Source organism: Palaemon carinicauda, chromosome 37, assembly GCF_036898095.1.
Source record: "Palaemon carinicauda isolate YSFRI2023 chromosome 37, ASM3689809v2, whole genome shotgun sequence".
NCBI classification, from domain to species: domain Eukaryota; kingdom Metazoa; phylum Arthropoda; class Malacostraca; order Decapoda; family Palaemonidae; genus Palaemon; species Palaemon carinicauda.
This window is the reverse complement of record NC_090761.1, coordinates 53,115,622-53,132,474: the sequence shown is the minus strand read 5'-3', so window position 1 is coordinate 53,132,474 and position 16,853 is coordinate 53,115,622. Positions and strand designations below refer to the sequence as shown.

The 16,853-nt window shown below is 38.2% G+C and overlaps 1 protein-coding gene across 1 annotated transcript in view; it reads left to right on the top strand.

The window, feature by feature from the left end:
- LOC137629675 (protein-L-isoaspartate O-methyltransferase domain-containing protein 1-like) overlaps positions 1-16,853 on the top strand; it is a 74,515-nt gene that overhangs the window by 37,669 nt on the left and 19,993 nt on the right. The window contains exons 4-5 of the mRNA XM_068361230.1: positions 8,961-9,092; positions 12,272-12,375. Of these exons, the coding sequence (XP_068217331.1) occupies positions 8,961-9,092; positions 12,272-12,375 (236 nt within the window). The remainder of the gene's footprint in view (positions 1-8,960; positions 9,093-12,271; positions 12,376-16,853) is intronic.

Here is a 16,853-nt window from a genome sequence, read left to right as displayed (position 1 = left end):
AGCGACGTAGAGCACATGTGGTAGCTCGTGAGCTGCTCTCATTACCAGGTAGCAATTGCTGTCAACCTTCAACTTGATGTTCCTCCTTCGAGGGGAACTTCTTTCTTTCTCTCACGAGAGAGAGAGAGAGAGAGAGAGAGAGAGAGAGAGAGAGAGAGAGAGAGAGAGAGAGAGAGAGAGAGAGTGTGATTTTTGTTTACGCCTATGCTTTTTTCCCATAGATCTGGGATAAAGCTTTACTTGGGCTATGTCCTCTTGCGGGAGGACTTCTCTCTCGTTCGCGAGAGATTTTTTACGCCTACGCTTTTTTTCCATAGAGCTGGGAGAAAGCTTGCCTTAGGCGATGTCCTCCTTTGGGAGGACTTCACTCTCGTTCGCGAGAGAGATTATTAAGCCTACGCTTTTTTCCCATAGAGGTTTCGCCAGCACCGATCCTTTCGTTTTCGAACGAACCACCGTCATCTTTTCTCCACCTTCCCACTTCGAGTGGTTTGGTTAGCAGATGGAAATGAGTGGGGAATGAAAAATTCTTTACATTGCAGTTCATTTCCCCTGGCAGGCCTTGTCTGATTTAGACGGTAGTTTTCTCACTATCGAGAAAGCGTTCGATGGCAACCCCTTTAGGTAAGCGGTCGATGGCAATTATGTTTGGCCTTCTTGAAGCAAACCCCCACATACGAGACTTCACCCTTTTTCGGGAGACTCGTTCCTGAGAAGTTTTTTACAAAACTTCAATGGGTGTTAAAACTTCATGAAGGCCATAAGCCTTCCCGGAGAAGGCACTCTAGCCAAGACAAAACCGTGAGGTTATTGTCATAAACTCTATTCTACCGTTTGATGAAGGCAGCCTCCCCCGTCATTGTACCGTGGGTATAACGACTTGCCTTTTTACACGATAGTCTTCCGAGACTTTTTATTCTATCCTTATAGGGTTATTGTTTCGAACAATTACTCCCGAAGGAACATTGTTAGCTAACGTTAAGAACGATAGCAACAGCGTGTGCATCTTTTCATTACGTTACGAACATTTGAAACCCCGCCCACGGGTAAACAGACATCTGTTTCTGTGTAATGAACCCTGGCTAGCCCCTCACATAAAGAGGAGGGGTAAACCAAAGGGGAAATGATCGCCTCTATAACTGTATATTTTGTTTGAGAACATATTCGCTCTCATTCAAGAAAATATTACAGTTAGTCAACGATCAAAATTCTTTCGGCAATAATGTTGCGATTCGTCGCGAATACATTATTCCCGCAACTGGATTCGTTGCAAACGTTTCCTGGAGGCAGAGAATACGCATGCGCTAGCGCAATTGGACAAGTACAGGTATTGCTCGACTTACGAACGAGATAGGGACCGAGAGATGAGTCGTAAGTCGAGTTCGCCGTATGTCGAACTAGAAAAGTGAAGTTTCCGTAGATTTATTTTGATACGTTATGATTCGGCAATCATCTGGATCATATTTTGTCAGTATTTTCTTACTGTCTATCATTATTCCATTTTCTTGTTTCATTGGATATCATATGCTCTATAAATGCATTATTGTATTCTATTCATCAATTTTGGAAGCATTTACAATCGAGTACTGAAAATTTTGTTTACCTTTGGTTATGATCAGCTGATCTGAAAGTGCCGCTACCTACCGTATCAAAATATGGCGTACATACGTATGGCATATTTTTTTTTTATCATTTCTTAACTTATTAGAAATATTTTCATGATGAATATTACATCAACGCCAATATGTTACAGGAAATCAGTTTCCATAAAGTTCGTCTAATCATTAGGTATAATGCGAAATCGTTGTAGCTCTTTCTGTGTGAGTGTGTGTGTGAGCTCGCAATCGCATACGGGTAGTTCATTTTTAAAGCTTCATACAGTATTGTAGTTCAATATTAAGCCTTTATATTTCATTAGACATTACTGTGTTTAATTGTGGTTTATTAAAGAACGTTTATATTTTATTTTTCAAATTCTTGAGCAAATCAATAATCAACAAATACTTTTAATTTACTTTCGGTTGGTATCAGCTGATCTCAAAGTCACGCTGCCGTATTACTATTATGAGCACATATATATAGTGCGAATAACACTGATTTATATAATTTTCTTGACATTCGAAATTTCTTCATAATGCATATTAGTTCATCAGCGCCAATATGTTATAGTTTATCACATTTTCAATACAGTTCGTTTATAGACCTTATTATTAGTTATAAAAGGAATACGCTCTCTCTCTCTCTCTCTATCTCTCTCTCTCTCTCTCTCTCTCTCTCTCTCTCTCTCTCTCTCTCTCTCTCTCTCTCTCTGTATTTTGTTTTTAATTCAGTTGTATCTTCATATTTTTTTTTTTTAATTATTAAAAAACTCTATATATCATTATTCGATGTTTCGATCATGGGAATAGTAACGCATCGGAAGGAAATCACTTGATTTGCCTCTCGCCTTCCGCCAGAAATATGACGTCATCAGACTTTTTTTCTTAAATTTACGGTAAGTTGTTCTAATCTTATAACTAATGATACAGACCACTAAAACACTTGATATCGTTACTGGGTGTTTCGATGATGGGAATGCTGTAATAAGATTACTCAGTAACAATGAAAGGAAATCATTCGGTTTGTCAGCGCGCTTCCGCCAGATACATGACGTCACAAGCCACGTGACATACAGAATGACTTTCAAAATATGTAAATTCATTTTCTTTGTTTCTCGCAAGAAATGAAAAGAAAATACTAACTTAACAAACAAAAGTATTTTATTTTTATAATGTAAAAGGAAATATATTATTTTCAAGAAAATATTTGCCTAATAGTATATTTTCTTAAGATAAACATCGATCCATTATCAGAGATTAAAAAAGTAGCGTACAGTCAAATTTACGCTACGTAGTACTCATGACAACCGATACAGACCCTCAAAATACTTTGTATCGTTATTTAATATTTCGATAATGGAAATACTAATATTAATCGTTAGCCTATTGGAAGGAAATCACTGTATTGCCCGGAAGCTTTCCGCCGGTGATGTGACGTCACCAGACATAATATGAACTCGACAGATATTAAAACTTTTCTTAATGTATTTTAACTGAAAATAAATACTGAATATTAACAATAAAAGAAAATAATAATTTACCAAGATAAATCAGTTTATATGTATACAAGAAAATAGATTATTTTCAAGGAAATATTCGTCCTATTTCCGATAAACTTGTGACGTCATCACCGTGAAAAAATGGTCGTAAAGTCGAATAGTCGTATGTCGCATAGGTCATAAGTCGAGCAATACCTGTACATATATGCGTGCAAGCGATCTTTCTGCCAATAAGGGCTATATACATCTTCCAATTAGAACTCCGTTCTATTAAGTTGTATATTTATATCCCTTACTGAAACCAGGTTATTCAGTACATTACTTGGCTACTTTCCTGTAACCAGACATACAACATTTACATTCTGCCTCCTTATAGGCATTTTTTCCTTTCCCCCGATCAGAAGTCTTAGTCTCCTACAAAGGCTTTGGCTGGAAACTTCACATAAGCATATCTGTTCCCTAGTAGGGAACATCTAATATAAATGCTAGTTTACCGATCGGAAACGGAGAAGTACGAACGTTTTTTTTGTCCTTAGAACGGGAAACCTCCGTTATGAACGTTTCCAACGTTCTCCAACTGAGTTCCGGACACGACTTTTAAGTTGAACTACGCATGTATGCTTGTCATGCGCACAGTTCGGTGTTACTACTCCGTAGTAGACCTATGCTCTTTACCCACCCAACAATCAATTGAAGATACGTCTCAATCCCCTCTTGGGTTTGGTTGGATGCGTTCGGTGATTACTGTACAGTTTCTTGTCCGAAAAGCGAGCTCTATGGAGATTCGCTATTATAACATAAGCTGTACTGATTAACTGGTTTACCGTTTGGTATCGGTCTTATTTGGCCAACCACACTGAATGAGTGGCAGTTGGAGGGAGAACAGGCTGTTCCCCTTCGTTGCAAGAATATGCAATTAGTTACACGTCTCGACATCATCTCGAGGTGTGTTTATTGCTATGCACTCCCCCCCCCTCACCGCTGGACAATCCGTGGATGATGGGTGGCAGACGAGAGCTTCTGCAAAGAGGCCTGTCTTCTCGTCTTCCCTCTGAACCTGATGCTCTCTATAATGCATCAAAAGAGAGAGGGGGGTCATATGCCATACCATTCCATCCTTGTCTGTTGGCCCGATTCAGAAAGGTATTAGCATTCACCTCTCTTAGAGAACCATCTAGCAGTACAAAGCTTCAGATGGACAGAGGACAACTAGTTGCCCCCATCTGCTCGCGTCATTCCTGGTATAGGAATGTGCTTGCAAAACCACCCAGATAGTGGGCTCCTAATGTCTTGGAATCATCTTTTATCCAACAAAGTCTTAACTTTGTGGGGTCCCCGACTGTGGTTATGCTCGCAGCGGCCCTGATCTTCAGGCTCCCACTCGACCGTTCCCCAGGCTCTCAAACAAAATGTATTCCAAGATCGATGGGGCGGCCTAGAGGTGTACCTTGTTTTTTCCCCCCCGTTCGGTCTGGTGAAAAAGTCCTCAGCCAAGTCAGGATAAGCAGGATCTTATCAACGACTCCAATAGCTTCGCTATGGCAACCCACAGAATGGTTCCCGGACCTTCTACAGCTCCTGACGGAGTTCTGAGGGATCCTCCTCCACGGCACGATCTTCCAAGCAGCCACATGCTAACGGTTTCCTAAGCTGTAGCTTTGCTTCGACTTCTCGCCTGGGACGATCCTACACCACCACCCTCAGAGAGGCCTTTCGCAACAGGTTACAGAAAAGATGTCTAGGCACCTCAGACACTTTTCAGCGTCTGTCTTCCAGGCGAAGTGTTCGGTCCTTTGTGACTGATGTCGCGGAAGGGGATTCTCTCCCATCGGTGCCTTTACTTATGCAAGTTTGGGATAACTTGTCCCCCGTCGGATCTCAACCTCCTCCTGGGAACGTGGTTCGGGTCCTTCAGTCTCTGAAGACCCCTCTCTACGAACCTTAGGCCCAGCAGCAGATCGCTTCCTTACACGGAAGACGCCTTTTCTACTCGCTTGGGCTTTTGACCAAGAGAGTTAGTGTGTTGTATGATCCAACCTCTGATGTCTCCTACCCTAGAAGACGGGGAGAAGTAATCCTCAGCGGCGTCCCTGAGTGGATTGCCAAGATTCAAATCCGAGTGTGCTGTACCCTAGGTGCAGCCCATTTCGAATAAAGAGTCTTTGTTCGGTAACCGGAAACCCATCAACTAGGGTTTTACCCAGTGAGGAGTCTGTAGGGTTACCTTAAAAGAACGATACCAGCTCGCCCCCGTGTGTTGGCACTGTTGACCAGCACGGGGAAGGTCAAGAGGAGGACCTCAATGTTTTCCTTCCCCTCTGGGATCAGAAGGCAATTGAGGTTACTCTTAATCTATTCTAGACTCTCCTCCATCCTAAGACTCAGAGCTCGTAACGTCACTGGTGTTGCTACGTCCCTGGCGTTCAAGAAACTGCTCTGTGGTGCAGATACTTTAAGTGGGCATGTGGAAGCGTCAATCGACCTTCACGACCCACTACCTGCAAAGACATAACCCACAAGAACATGGAGATCTTTTCCATTGGTCGTGTGGTGGTCGCACAACAAATGGTCTAAACACCTCAGGCTCCTTGATGGACAAGTAGCAAAGGGTTGAGGCTACCCAGATTAGTCTGGGGTGAATGAGTAAGAATGCTTGGCTCCTTTCTTCCTTTCACCTTCTCCCCTCTGAGGAAAACAGCTCCGCAAGCCTCAGCATAGCTGACCTCGCCTCGCTGCAGGTAAGACCCTTTTCCTTGTGCCTCCTAAGTTTAGAAGAATACTTTGTTACGTCCCCAATACCTTTTAGAGGGAGGGTATTGGGTAAGTCTTTAAGATCATTAGGTTCTGTACTCGAGTTCCTATGTTAAAGACAAGCCACACTGTTAGTTCCACTCACACACAAGCTTCTGCAGGCCGCTATCAGTGCATTACCTCATATCGGCACTTGATTTTAGCGAGGGTAGGGTCCCTTCTACTTTCGATCACAGATCAAAATAAGAGAGGACCCCGGGTCATGACCAAGGCCAGTTGGTGAGGACTTCCTCCCTCCTAAGAGTAAGTCACCTATTATAAATAGCGAAGGTTTGTATCTGTGTCGGAACAAATAACAAATTTGGAAATAATTTGTATTTTTCCTAACATACAAACCTGAGCTATTTATACAGATTGGCCCGCTACCCTGTCCCCCGAGAACTCCTGCCATAGAGCAAAGTGGTTACTCAGCCGAGAGGTGTGAGTGAGCGGGTTAGCCAGTCTACCCCACCCCCCACCCGCTAACTAGCGGATGGGGTAGTTATCCCTCACTAAAATTATCATGGCTCGTCTTTCATCTGCGCCAAAAGTAATACCCTATTATAAATAGCTCCAGGTTTATATGTTAGGGAAAATACAAATTATTTCCAAATTCGTTATTTTTCCATTTGCCATGAGTTTATTATATTAGTATTATTTTTCTTTCCCTTTCTTCCCAGCTTATATTTAACTTATGTGTTGCTTTTCCAATAGCTATGCCAACCATCATTGTAGTTTCCTTTTTTGTCTATTGTTTCTCAGGTGATAGTGGAAAATTTTCATGTATTAAGAGGCCATATTTTTTATTACTTTATAGGTATGTATGGGTAGAAAGAATTTTTGTTCCTACATGTATACAAAACCTCGTCCTTATATAGGAGTATGGTTCAAAGTTGGCTGGAACTCAGCTGTTAAAATTCTAACGAGGTGTGTGTATAGTTACTGGCTTGTGGCGAGGCTGCCGGGGAGTACAAACATGCTCTCGATGTCCATTCTTGTGTTTAACTGTCTTTTCAGAGGGAGTTTTTTTTTTTCCTCTTTTTTTTTTAATGGAGAGACCACGAGTGGACATGTAGTCTTACTTTGAAGTTCTTGGATGAAAGTCTATCACATTCATGAGTATGATTCATGTGGATCCCCATCCTGTGTGCCCCTTGCAAGGATCATGACTGTTCTTCCTTCCTCCCCTTGTAATCAGTATAGAAATTGGCCATCAGTGCAGTGGTTGGAGTACAGGAAGAAAAGGAAGAGGAAGTCAAAATGGGATCACTCACAGTCCAATTCATCCTTGAAATCAAGGAAGTTTGTTGGCCCTCTTCTTTCTCCTTCAGGTAATCTAACTTCTGACCATTCCGTCTCCCTCCTCTAGGTTGATGATGATGATTGTGACATTACTCTTGGGCAACCTACGAGAGAAGCTGAGGTAGAGGCTTCCGTAGTAGTCTGTGATTTTTTGCTATTCTCTTAGTGAGCCGTCTGAAATTCCAGAGAACGCAAGGGAAATGGCCTGAAGGATTCTCTTACCTTCCTAGGCCTGTAGGGCATCCCTGCAATACACAAATTGCTACAAACCCTTGGGGGTACCAGGCTGGAATCTCCCCCATCTGCCACAAACCCAGAACTCTGCTGTCAAGGACAACATGTTTGAGTCTTTCTCCATCTCTTCCCTTCAAAATATCATAGTCTGGATTACTTGCTTCTTTGTCATAATGAAGGTGCTTACTTGCTACTTTAAGAGAACCTAACCTTTCAGACTGCAGGTCCAAAATTTCTTTACTGTATTAGTGCAGGTAGGATTAGAAAGCTTTAAAGGAACACCTTTTCCTTCTGGCTTTGTGAAACTATCAAGAAGGCATATCCCCAAGCAGCAGAAAATCCTGATGATTCAATTTCAGTATGAGCCCATGAAGTTGAAAGAATTGGCTTGATGCTAGCTTTTAAGAAGAACTTGTCAGTAGCACAAGTATTGTAGGCTGGAGTCTGAGAATGCTCAGCAACCTTTACAACCCACTATCTGTGCAAGTATACCCAGTCTTTGGACATTTTTCACTAGACCTTATGCTAGGTGCTTAGCAGGTTGTGTAGCGTACCTAGCTCCTAATGGGACAAGAAGCATGTCGTCTAAGATAACGGTCGCAACGTTGGATTATGATAACAGGTAGTGTGTCTAACCCTGCTTTCCTCTCTTGCTTCTCCTTTCTTTGGGTTCAGCATTCATCCTGTTATTTTGCTAGATCAGACTTTAGATGCAGGTAACTTCTTCAGTGAGCACTCTTCCATCCTGATTTAATGATATAGAAATATCTCCACGATCCTTCTTACAAGGATGGTTTGTATATAGAACCCATTACTTTATATTGGTCCTACATTGACTACTGTCAATGTAGGACCAATATAATATCCTTACAACAGTGATTCCCAACCTGGGGTCTGCAAAGGTAACCCAAGAGGTCCATGTACAAAGTTGAACGACTTGCACACCCATCAATATAATTTCATTTGATTTGTTTCTCTCTCTCCTGTGGAATTAATTCAGTTAGCTGAAAATGTACAGTATCCACTAAAATGATTTTGAAATTAAGTAGTAAGGAAGCATAATTCAATATATATAACAGAGTAATATGTAAATACAATTTAGAAAGTAGGAACTCATACTAGGGAAGCCAAGAATTGTGAATTGTAATGCAAGTTTCTGGTTCTTCTAAAATAGAGAATAAGTTTGCTTTGGATAAAGCAAAAATTCCTAGTCTGTCGTGCTTATAGAACACACAGGGACATTCAAATTCTTAGCTTCTCACATTGATAACATTTGAGGCATACCAAGGATAATTGGGTTGGGATGAAACAAACTACAGTATGATTAACTTTTTTTTTTTTAATCCCTGCCAAATAGTCATACAGTATATTGTTTCACTTACATAACAAATTCAGGTTGTTTAACATACAAAACACAGGTGAAACTAAGAATTTTTTTTTTATTAAGATGTGTAAATAATGTTTAATGTGTTTATTCAAGAAGATATTTTATTAAAAAGTATTTAATGGGGTAATTTTTATATTTTGATATTTATAGGTCCGTATGGAATAAATCATGGTGTAGAACTTCATGCTGACGTTCTTGCTTATGGACTTGATCGATTGGAGGATTTGAAAAAGACAGCAGCATTGGATGCATTTTCCTTTTGTACTCCACAATTTGTGCAAGGTAGGAATACTTTATTGATTGGGATAAAGGAGTTGGTAGATTTTGGTGGTAGATATAGTAATAAGGCATATGGAATGTTTGTATAGCTACTTATTTTATTGGCCTTCATTTTTGAAAGGTAGAATGTTTTGTTGAATTAATGTTTAATTTTTATTCATCAATTTTATTTTTTATCCTTCATGCATTAAAAGTAATCCATTATAATTTTAATAACAGAAGTCCCTTCAGGGAACTTGTGACCTAAAGGTTTTGATCAATAAAAGGATAAGTACACTTGTAATTTTTGGCACTGAGCATGATGTACTATTTGAATGTGAAATCCTTGTCATAAAATTGATGAGGAAATTATTCTCCCAGAAATGGGCCCATTATACAGTGCAGTTTAGAAATTGTTCCCACTCTTTTTCTAAGAGGATTGTTACTTTAGTACTCAAAATGACCCCATGGCCATATATGTTAAGGTAATTAGCCTTAGCTCTTGAATCATGCGTTTAGTCTCCTGTGTCTGGTCTTTACAGACTACTATTTATCCTTAGATTTTGCATTTTGTACTTAAACAGGCTGTTAAAGTAAGAAAATTTGTCAAAAGAAAGAGTATCCGATGCAGTTTTATTTTCAGTTGCCATAAAAGTTTCCAGTATCTTCTGCAAGTACAACTTTCCATTCACTATGTAGCTTAGTTATATAATGAAAAAAATGTACTCTTCTAAGCCATTTTTATCAACTAGCCTTTATTTTAGCTGTTCTATTGCCTTTGATTTTCCCATTTTATCTCTTTGTTAACATGTTTTCTCCTCAATATTCTATGGTTATAAGTGTGAAAGGATTTCAGTGTAATATTTAGAAATCTGTAGCTCTCTCTTTAGTTATTAACTTCAAGTTTCTTGGCTTCAACATACTCCATAAAACAGACTTTGTTGAAACATTACTGTTGAAAATGACATAATCTAAAGTAATGAAGGCTTGTTTGAAATTTGAAAATCGTGGGCAGAGTGGAACACTACCGATGTTTCAGTAAGCATCCACGATCTTGTGGGTGGTGCTAGTGGCGTAGTCAATGTCACATTGCCATTGTGAATAGTTGTGTTTCAAGGCTGGTTTTGGCGTCAATGACCTTCGATGACAGGCTGCCAGAAAACTAAGTCAATCAATCAATCAGTCAAGGCTGCTTCTTTATGACTTGATATATCATTCATCATGGTTCCTAAAGGTGTAGAAAAGTTTAAGAGTTAATTTAAGTGTTGTGCAAAAGATTAATCTTATCAAGTAGTTGGAAAGTGGATGGTCTATAGTTTGTGTTTGCGATGAGTTTAGTGTGAATCATTTTGTGTTGTATCTTCACCTTTTTGCTATTTTCACTTTGGTATCAAGTAGACATTCTTTGAGAATTGTGGATGAATAAAAAGAAATTAATGTATCAAGTTATTTTATTTTTTATTTTTTTTAATGGAAAGTAAAGCAATTGCTACATATGTAATATTAATATTCCGGCATTCTTAAAGCTTCAGTGATGTCAATGTCAAAAATGTTATTGTAATTAGATAATTTAAATACATTTCCTAATATCATTGCCAGATTAAAGGAGGTTCCAGGTTATCCATTGCTAGATTATTGATGGATCTGTAATGAAAAAGTGACTAGGAATAGAATTTCAAATAATTTTTTTTTTTTTTTTGAAGGCAAATAATGTGACAAATACTTAATTAAAACTTTTATTAACGACATAGATAGACTAAACATGTAATTTTCTTCATACTCTAGTGCAGTAATTCTCAACCACTGCCACGATATTATTTCAAGCGAGCCACAAAACACTGTTGTGTCAAACCGGGAAATACGAAAAACGGGTATAGATTTCGGTAAGCATTTTTTTTTACCAAGAAAAGCAGGAAAAATTCTGTGAATATCCTCGTTGCAAATAGTTTGTCCAATCTGGATTACTCAGTGGAAATATTGTCAATTAAAAAATATAAACAGTAGCATGTAAGGTAGAAACTAAGTTATTCTCATTTCAACTGATCAATTGGTTAACCTATTTGGAAAAATAAAACAAGCTCACATAATTTGAATGTGTTATCTTTGATGCATATTAATTGGATTAAAAAGATTAACCCTATAGAGGTCTCCCATCTGACACTGCTCAATAGAATCGTTGATCATTATTTTTCTTCATTTAACACAGAAAAGTATGATTGGATTTGAAATCCCTTCATAAATGTTGTTTCTAATACTGGACTATAGTTGTGTGAAGAAAAAGAACTGGCCACCAATTATAGTGATTGAGATATTAAGATAAAACCTTTGACAGTAATTATAAGAAGAATTGTTTGGTACTGTACTCTCAATGTTGTCAGGTGTATGAAGACGGAAAAGAGTGTGGAAAGAATAGGCCAGACTATTCTTTGTATGCGTAGACAAAGTAAATATGAGCCATCACCAGAGAGAGGGATCCAATGTAGTACTGTCGGACCAGTCAAAAGTCCCAATAACTCTGTAGCAGTAGTATCTCAACGGGTGGCTGGTGCAACCTTCTACCTACAGAAGGCCTATATAAGATACTGTAAGCTAAGGAAACATCTGGCAATACCATGATGTAGAAAGTAATATCCCTGTGGGACAAAAAATAACTATCACAATTAAGTAACATTATTACTCTATGAATAATCTACATTGCTCTAGAAAAGGAACTCCCTTTTTTCTATGATGGAAATTAAAAAAAAGAATTGTACTGTGTTGTTGCTACACTCTGAAGTTCCCAGTTGTCTCCTTAACTTGCAGTTAATTGTATGTTTACTGATTACCTACCAAACTGTACCAAAGAGCTTCACTCGAGGCTAAATCTGTGTCAGGATTAGAAAGGTGTAAGTAATTTGTTCTTTTACTTTGTTTTTATATCCAATATGATTTAGTTACTCATTTGAATTTAATTTTATCATTGCCCACTTTCAGGACAAAAAAAAAAATGGATGAATCATGGGTAAAAGGCTGAAGTGTAACATAATTTAGCATAATTAAGGATGAATTTTTATGCCACTGACTGAAACGTATTATAAGCTTGAGTTGTAGCAGCATTATTACAAAGAGTACTTAAGAGAAATCACAATAATTTCATTATTCTATTTTCAATACTATGAAAATGTGTATAATGTATACAAATTGTTAAAAACATATTTCAACAGGTAACTGTCTATGCTTACCACCTGACATCCGTATGTATGACCGTGTATACTGTGGAGCTTCCTGTCCAGAGACACATGAAAATTACATGAAAGGCCTCATTAAAGTAAGTGCAGCATTTGAAACTGTCATTTACATTTAAGTTTAGTATTATGAACTATGTTCTCTGTCTCATAGTAAAATAGAGGGGCATGCCAAGTAGGCTTATTTTGCTTTTAAACCCACGGCGTACTTGTATTTCAATGTATTTTCTTCAAAATCTAATGGATTTGTTCTCGAGTCATTACCCCACATATCCACAAAGTTTTGTAGAAATTGGTTCAGTAGTTTGTACATATTATTTATAAAAGAAAAATAACAAAATATTTGCCATATACTTAAACATTGTAATTATTTTCAAAGTACTGCTGTGTACTTGAACTTTGATGTACACTATCCAAAATGTTACAAAGCCACCATTTGGTTAAAATCAGTATAGTAATTTTTGTGTAAAGTTGCTCACAAATAAACGATGGGTGGTGAATATATACACATTGGTTAAGGCAAATATTGTATATGGTATATTTATATAACGAAGTAGATAATTTAACAGCATTATTTCCATTTTTTATGAATTCCATTATCTCAAAAATAGGATTTATACAGAAACCTCTTGTGAAGGATAAAAATACTTTGGTAGTGTTGCTTGAAATAGGTTTGAGTATTTCTACTGTGCAAAGGTTTTTATTTATATTTTAATGATGAATTATATTCATTTCTGTGAACCTCCTCTGATTTTCATATTGCTCTTTCTCCAGAAGGTTTGATTAATTAACATTTACCTGTAGATTTTTTTAGTTTAAAATAATCCCGTTTTCTTTCCCTTCAATAAATATAGGAAGATACTTTCATATAGCATAAGATATCCTATGAAACAAGAAGATGAAATAATGATATACAGTAAGAAAAATTTATTAAATATGACTAAGCATATTTCTGAATCTACAGAACTTCCCTTTTTTTAAGTTAGACCTAACGTCCAGATTAAGTTACGACATGTCTCTAGGTCCCCATATGTTGTTAGTCGACAACTACCTGTAAGTGTTTATTGCTTTCTAAGTTGTCTTTCCTGCTGACTTTTAATGTCAATTTAACTAAACTTCTCGAGGAGCAATATGAACATCAGGGTAGTATAGAAATAAGAAATTTTATTAAAATTCTGTTTTTCAGTAAAATAAATAATTTAGAAAAGGTAATACCAGAATTTAGACATCTGGGGGCTCAGTAAGTGAAGTATTATTATTATTATTGTTATTATTATTATTATTATTATTATTATTATTATTATTATTATTAGCTAGTTGGAAAAGAAAGATGCTATAAGCCCAAGGGCTCCAACAGGGGAAAATTGCGCATTGAGGAAAGGAAATAAAGAAATAAATAAACTATATAAAAATTAATGAACAATTAAAATATTTCAAAAACATTAACAACATTACGTACATACATATACCAAGGCCCTTCCCCCAATTTTGGGGGGTAGCCGACATCAACAAAGAAACAAAAACGGGACCTCTACTCTCTACGTTCCTCCCAGCCTAACAAGGGACTCAACCGAGTTCAGCTGGTACTGCTAGGGTGTCACAGCCCACCCTCCCACATTATCCACCACAGATGAAGCTTCATAATGCTGAATCCCCTACTGCTGCTACCTCCGCGGTCATCTAAGGCATCGGAGGCAGCAGCAGGGCCTACCGGAACTGCGTCACAATCGCTCGCCATTCATTCCTATTTCTAGCACGCTCTCTTGCCTCGCTCACATCTATCCTCCTATCACCCAGAGCTTCCTTCACTCCATCCATCCACCCAAACCTTGGCCTTCCTCTTGTACTTCTCCCATCAACTCTTGCATTCATCACCTTCTTTAGCAGAGAGCCATTTTCCATTCTCTCAACATGGCCAAACCACCTCAACACATTCATATCCACTCTAGCTGCTAACTCATTTCTTACACCCGTTCTCACCCTCACCACTTCGTTCCTAACCCTATCTACTCGAGAAACACCAGCCATACTCCTTAGACACTTCATCTCAAACACATTCAATTTCTGTCTCTCCATCACTTTCATTCCCCACAACTCCGATCCATACATCACAGTTAGTACAATCACTTTCTCATATAGAACTCTCTTTACATTCCTGCCCAACCCTCTAATTTTTACTACTCCCTTAACTGCCCCCAACACTTTGCAACCTTCATTCACTCTCTGACGTACATCTGCTTCCACTCCACCATTTGCTGCAAGTTTCAAATTTTGAAGTTCTACTGATTCAACTACCCGATTAGGAAGATCATCAACAACTTGGTCACAGCTGGAATAAAACTAGAGTTCTGTGTAGTATTGAGTCTCATGATGGAGAACGCCTGACTATTAGAATTAACTGCATGCTTAGTATTACAAACATGGTGGAACTGTCCGGGAAGATCTTAATGTAAAGGATGGTCAAAATTATAAAAAAAATTATGCAACATGTATAATGAACTAATTGAACGACACTGCCAGAGATTAATATCTAGATTGGGAATAAGAAATTTAATAGACCGTAAGTTCCTGTCCAACAAATTAAGATGAGAATCAGCAGCTGAAGACCAGACATGAGAACAATACTCGAAACAAGGTAGAATGAAAGCATTAAAACGCTTCTTCAGAGCAGACTCATCACCAAAAATCTTTAAAGACAACAAGCCAATATTTTGTGCAATTGAGGAAGACAACAGACCTAATGTGTTTCTCAAAAGTAAATTTGCTGTTTAGAATCGCACCTAAAATTTTAAAAGTCATGCAAAGTTAAAGAAACATTATTAATGCTGAGATCCAGATGTTGAGGAGCCACGGTCCTTGACCTACTTACAATCATACTTTGAGTTTTGTTAGGATTCAACTTCATACCCCATAATTTGCACCATGCATTAATTTTAGCTAGTTCTCTATTAAGGGATTCAGCAACCCCAGATCTACATTCAGGAGATATAATTGATGCAGAGAGTAGCATCATCTACATATGCAACAAGCTTGTTTCCTAAGCCAAACCTTATGTCATATGTTTATAGTATGAAAAGTAATTGGCCAAGAACACTACCCTGAGGAACACCAGATATCACATTCCTATACTCACTATGGTGCCCATCAACAACAACTCTTTGCAATCTATTCAATAATGATGGTAAGAGACGACCCACCCACTCCCAACTGTTTGAGTTTGAAACGAGGGCCTCATGATAAACACTGTCAAAGGCGGCACTAAAATCAAGGCCAATCTTACTAACTTCCTAACCACAATCAAGGGATTTCTATACAGCATTGGAGATTGTAACAAGGACATCACATGCTTCAAAGGCCTTCATGAAAACCAAATGGAAAACTAGGGAACAGATGATAACCTTCAGTAAACCTATTAAGATGTTCTGCCTAAAGAGGTTAAAATTTTTTTTAGATGTGGGAGTTATGGAAATTGGGCGGTAATCAGTTGGACTTGAGGTACCAAAAACACATTTACATAGTGGAGTAACATTACCAGTTCTACAACAAGTGCTAAAAGCTCCTCCTCTTGCTGTCTTGCGCAAAATAACAAATAACTTTGGAGCTAAGAAATCTGCAGTCTTTATAAAAAACAAAGGAAAAATACCATTTGGGTCTAAACCTCCATAAGCATCAAGGTCCATCAAGAGAGCTATAATTTTACGAGATTGAAAAGCTAAACTAGTTAATTTAGCCTCGGGAAAACAGGAATGAGGAAGTTTGAGTTTCTCATTACTCTGTTTACTGTCAAACACATCAGCCAAAAGGGTTGCCTTTTGCTTTGGACAGTGAGTGACAGAGCCATCTGGTGTAAGTAAAGGAGGAACTGTTGCATCTACACCAAAAAGTGCAGATTTAAGGGTAGTCCACCATTTATGTACCAGAAAGGGTTTCTTTCATGGTTAAATTGTATTCCTTTTCTGTGGGCAAAAGCTCTAAGCTGAGTATAGTTATTTGAGGTCAAATCTGATCTGATCTACCCTTCCAAAGATGATATTCCTCCTGCTTTTCCAAATAAGCATGTCTACAATCATCATTGAACCATGGTTTGTCCTTCACTCTGTACCTTAACACACAAAAACGGATATGCCTATCAATTATTTTGACTAGATTCTCATTCAAAGGGACAACAGGATAAACACTACTATACAATTGTGACCAATTCAAGCACAAAAGATCATGCAAAATCCCAATCAAGTCTTCTTGAAATTTCATGTTAATCTTACTTGAGTATGATACATCAGGGACAGGCTGCTCAGTCCTCACTACTAATTAAGGCATGATCAATGTCCCAACTGGAGAACCAACCTTACTTGTTATAACACCATGGGAGTCAGTGTATACGAGGTCGAAGCACTTACCAGACCTGTGAGTAGCTTCACTTATGATTTGCTCACAGCCTGATTCAGATGCAAAGTCTAAAGCCATGGCGATCGGTGGGGGAAACAGAATTTAACCACTCCTCATGGTGAGCATTGGAATCACCAACAAAGACAAAAGAGGCCTTTCTATCATCATCTTGTAT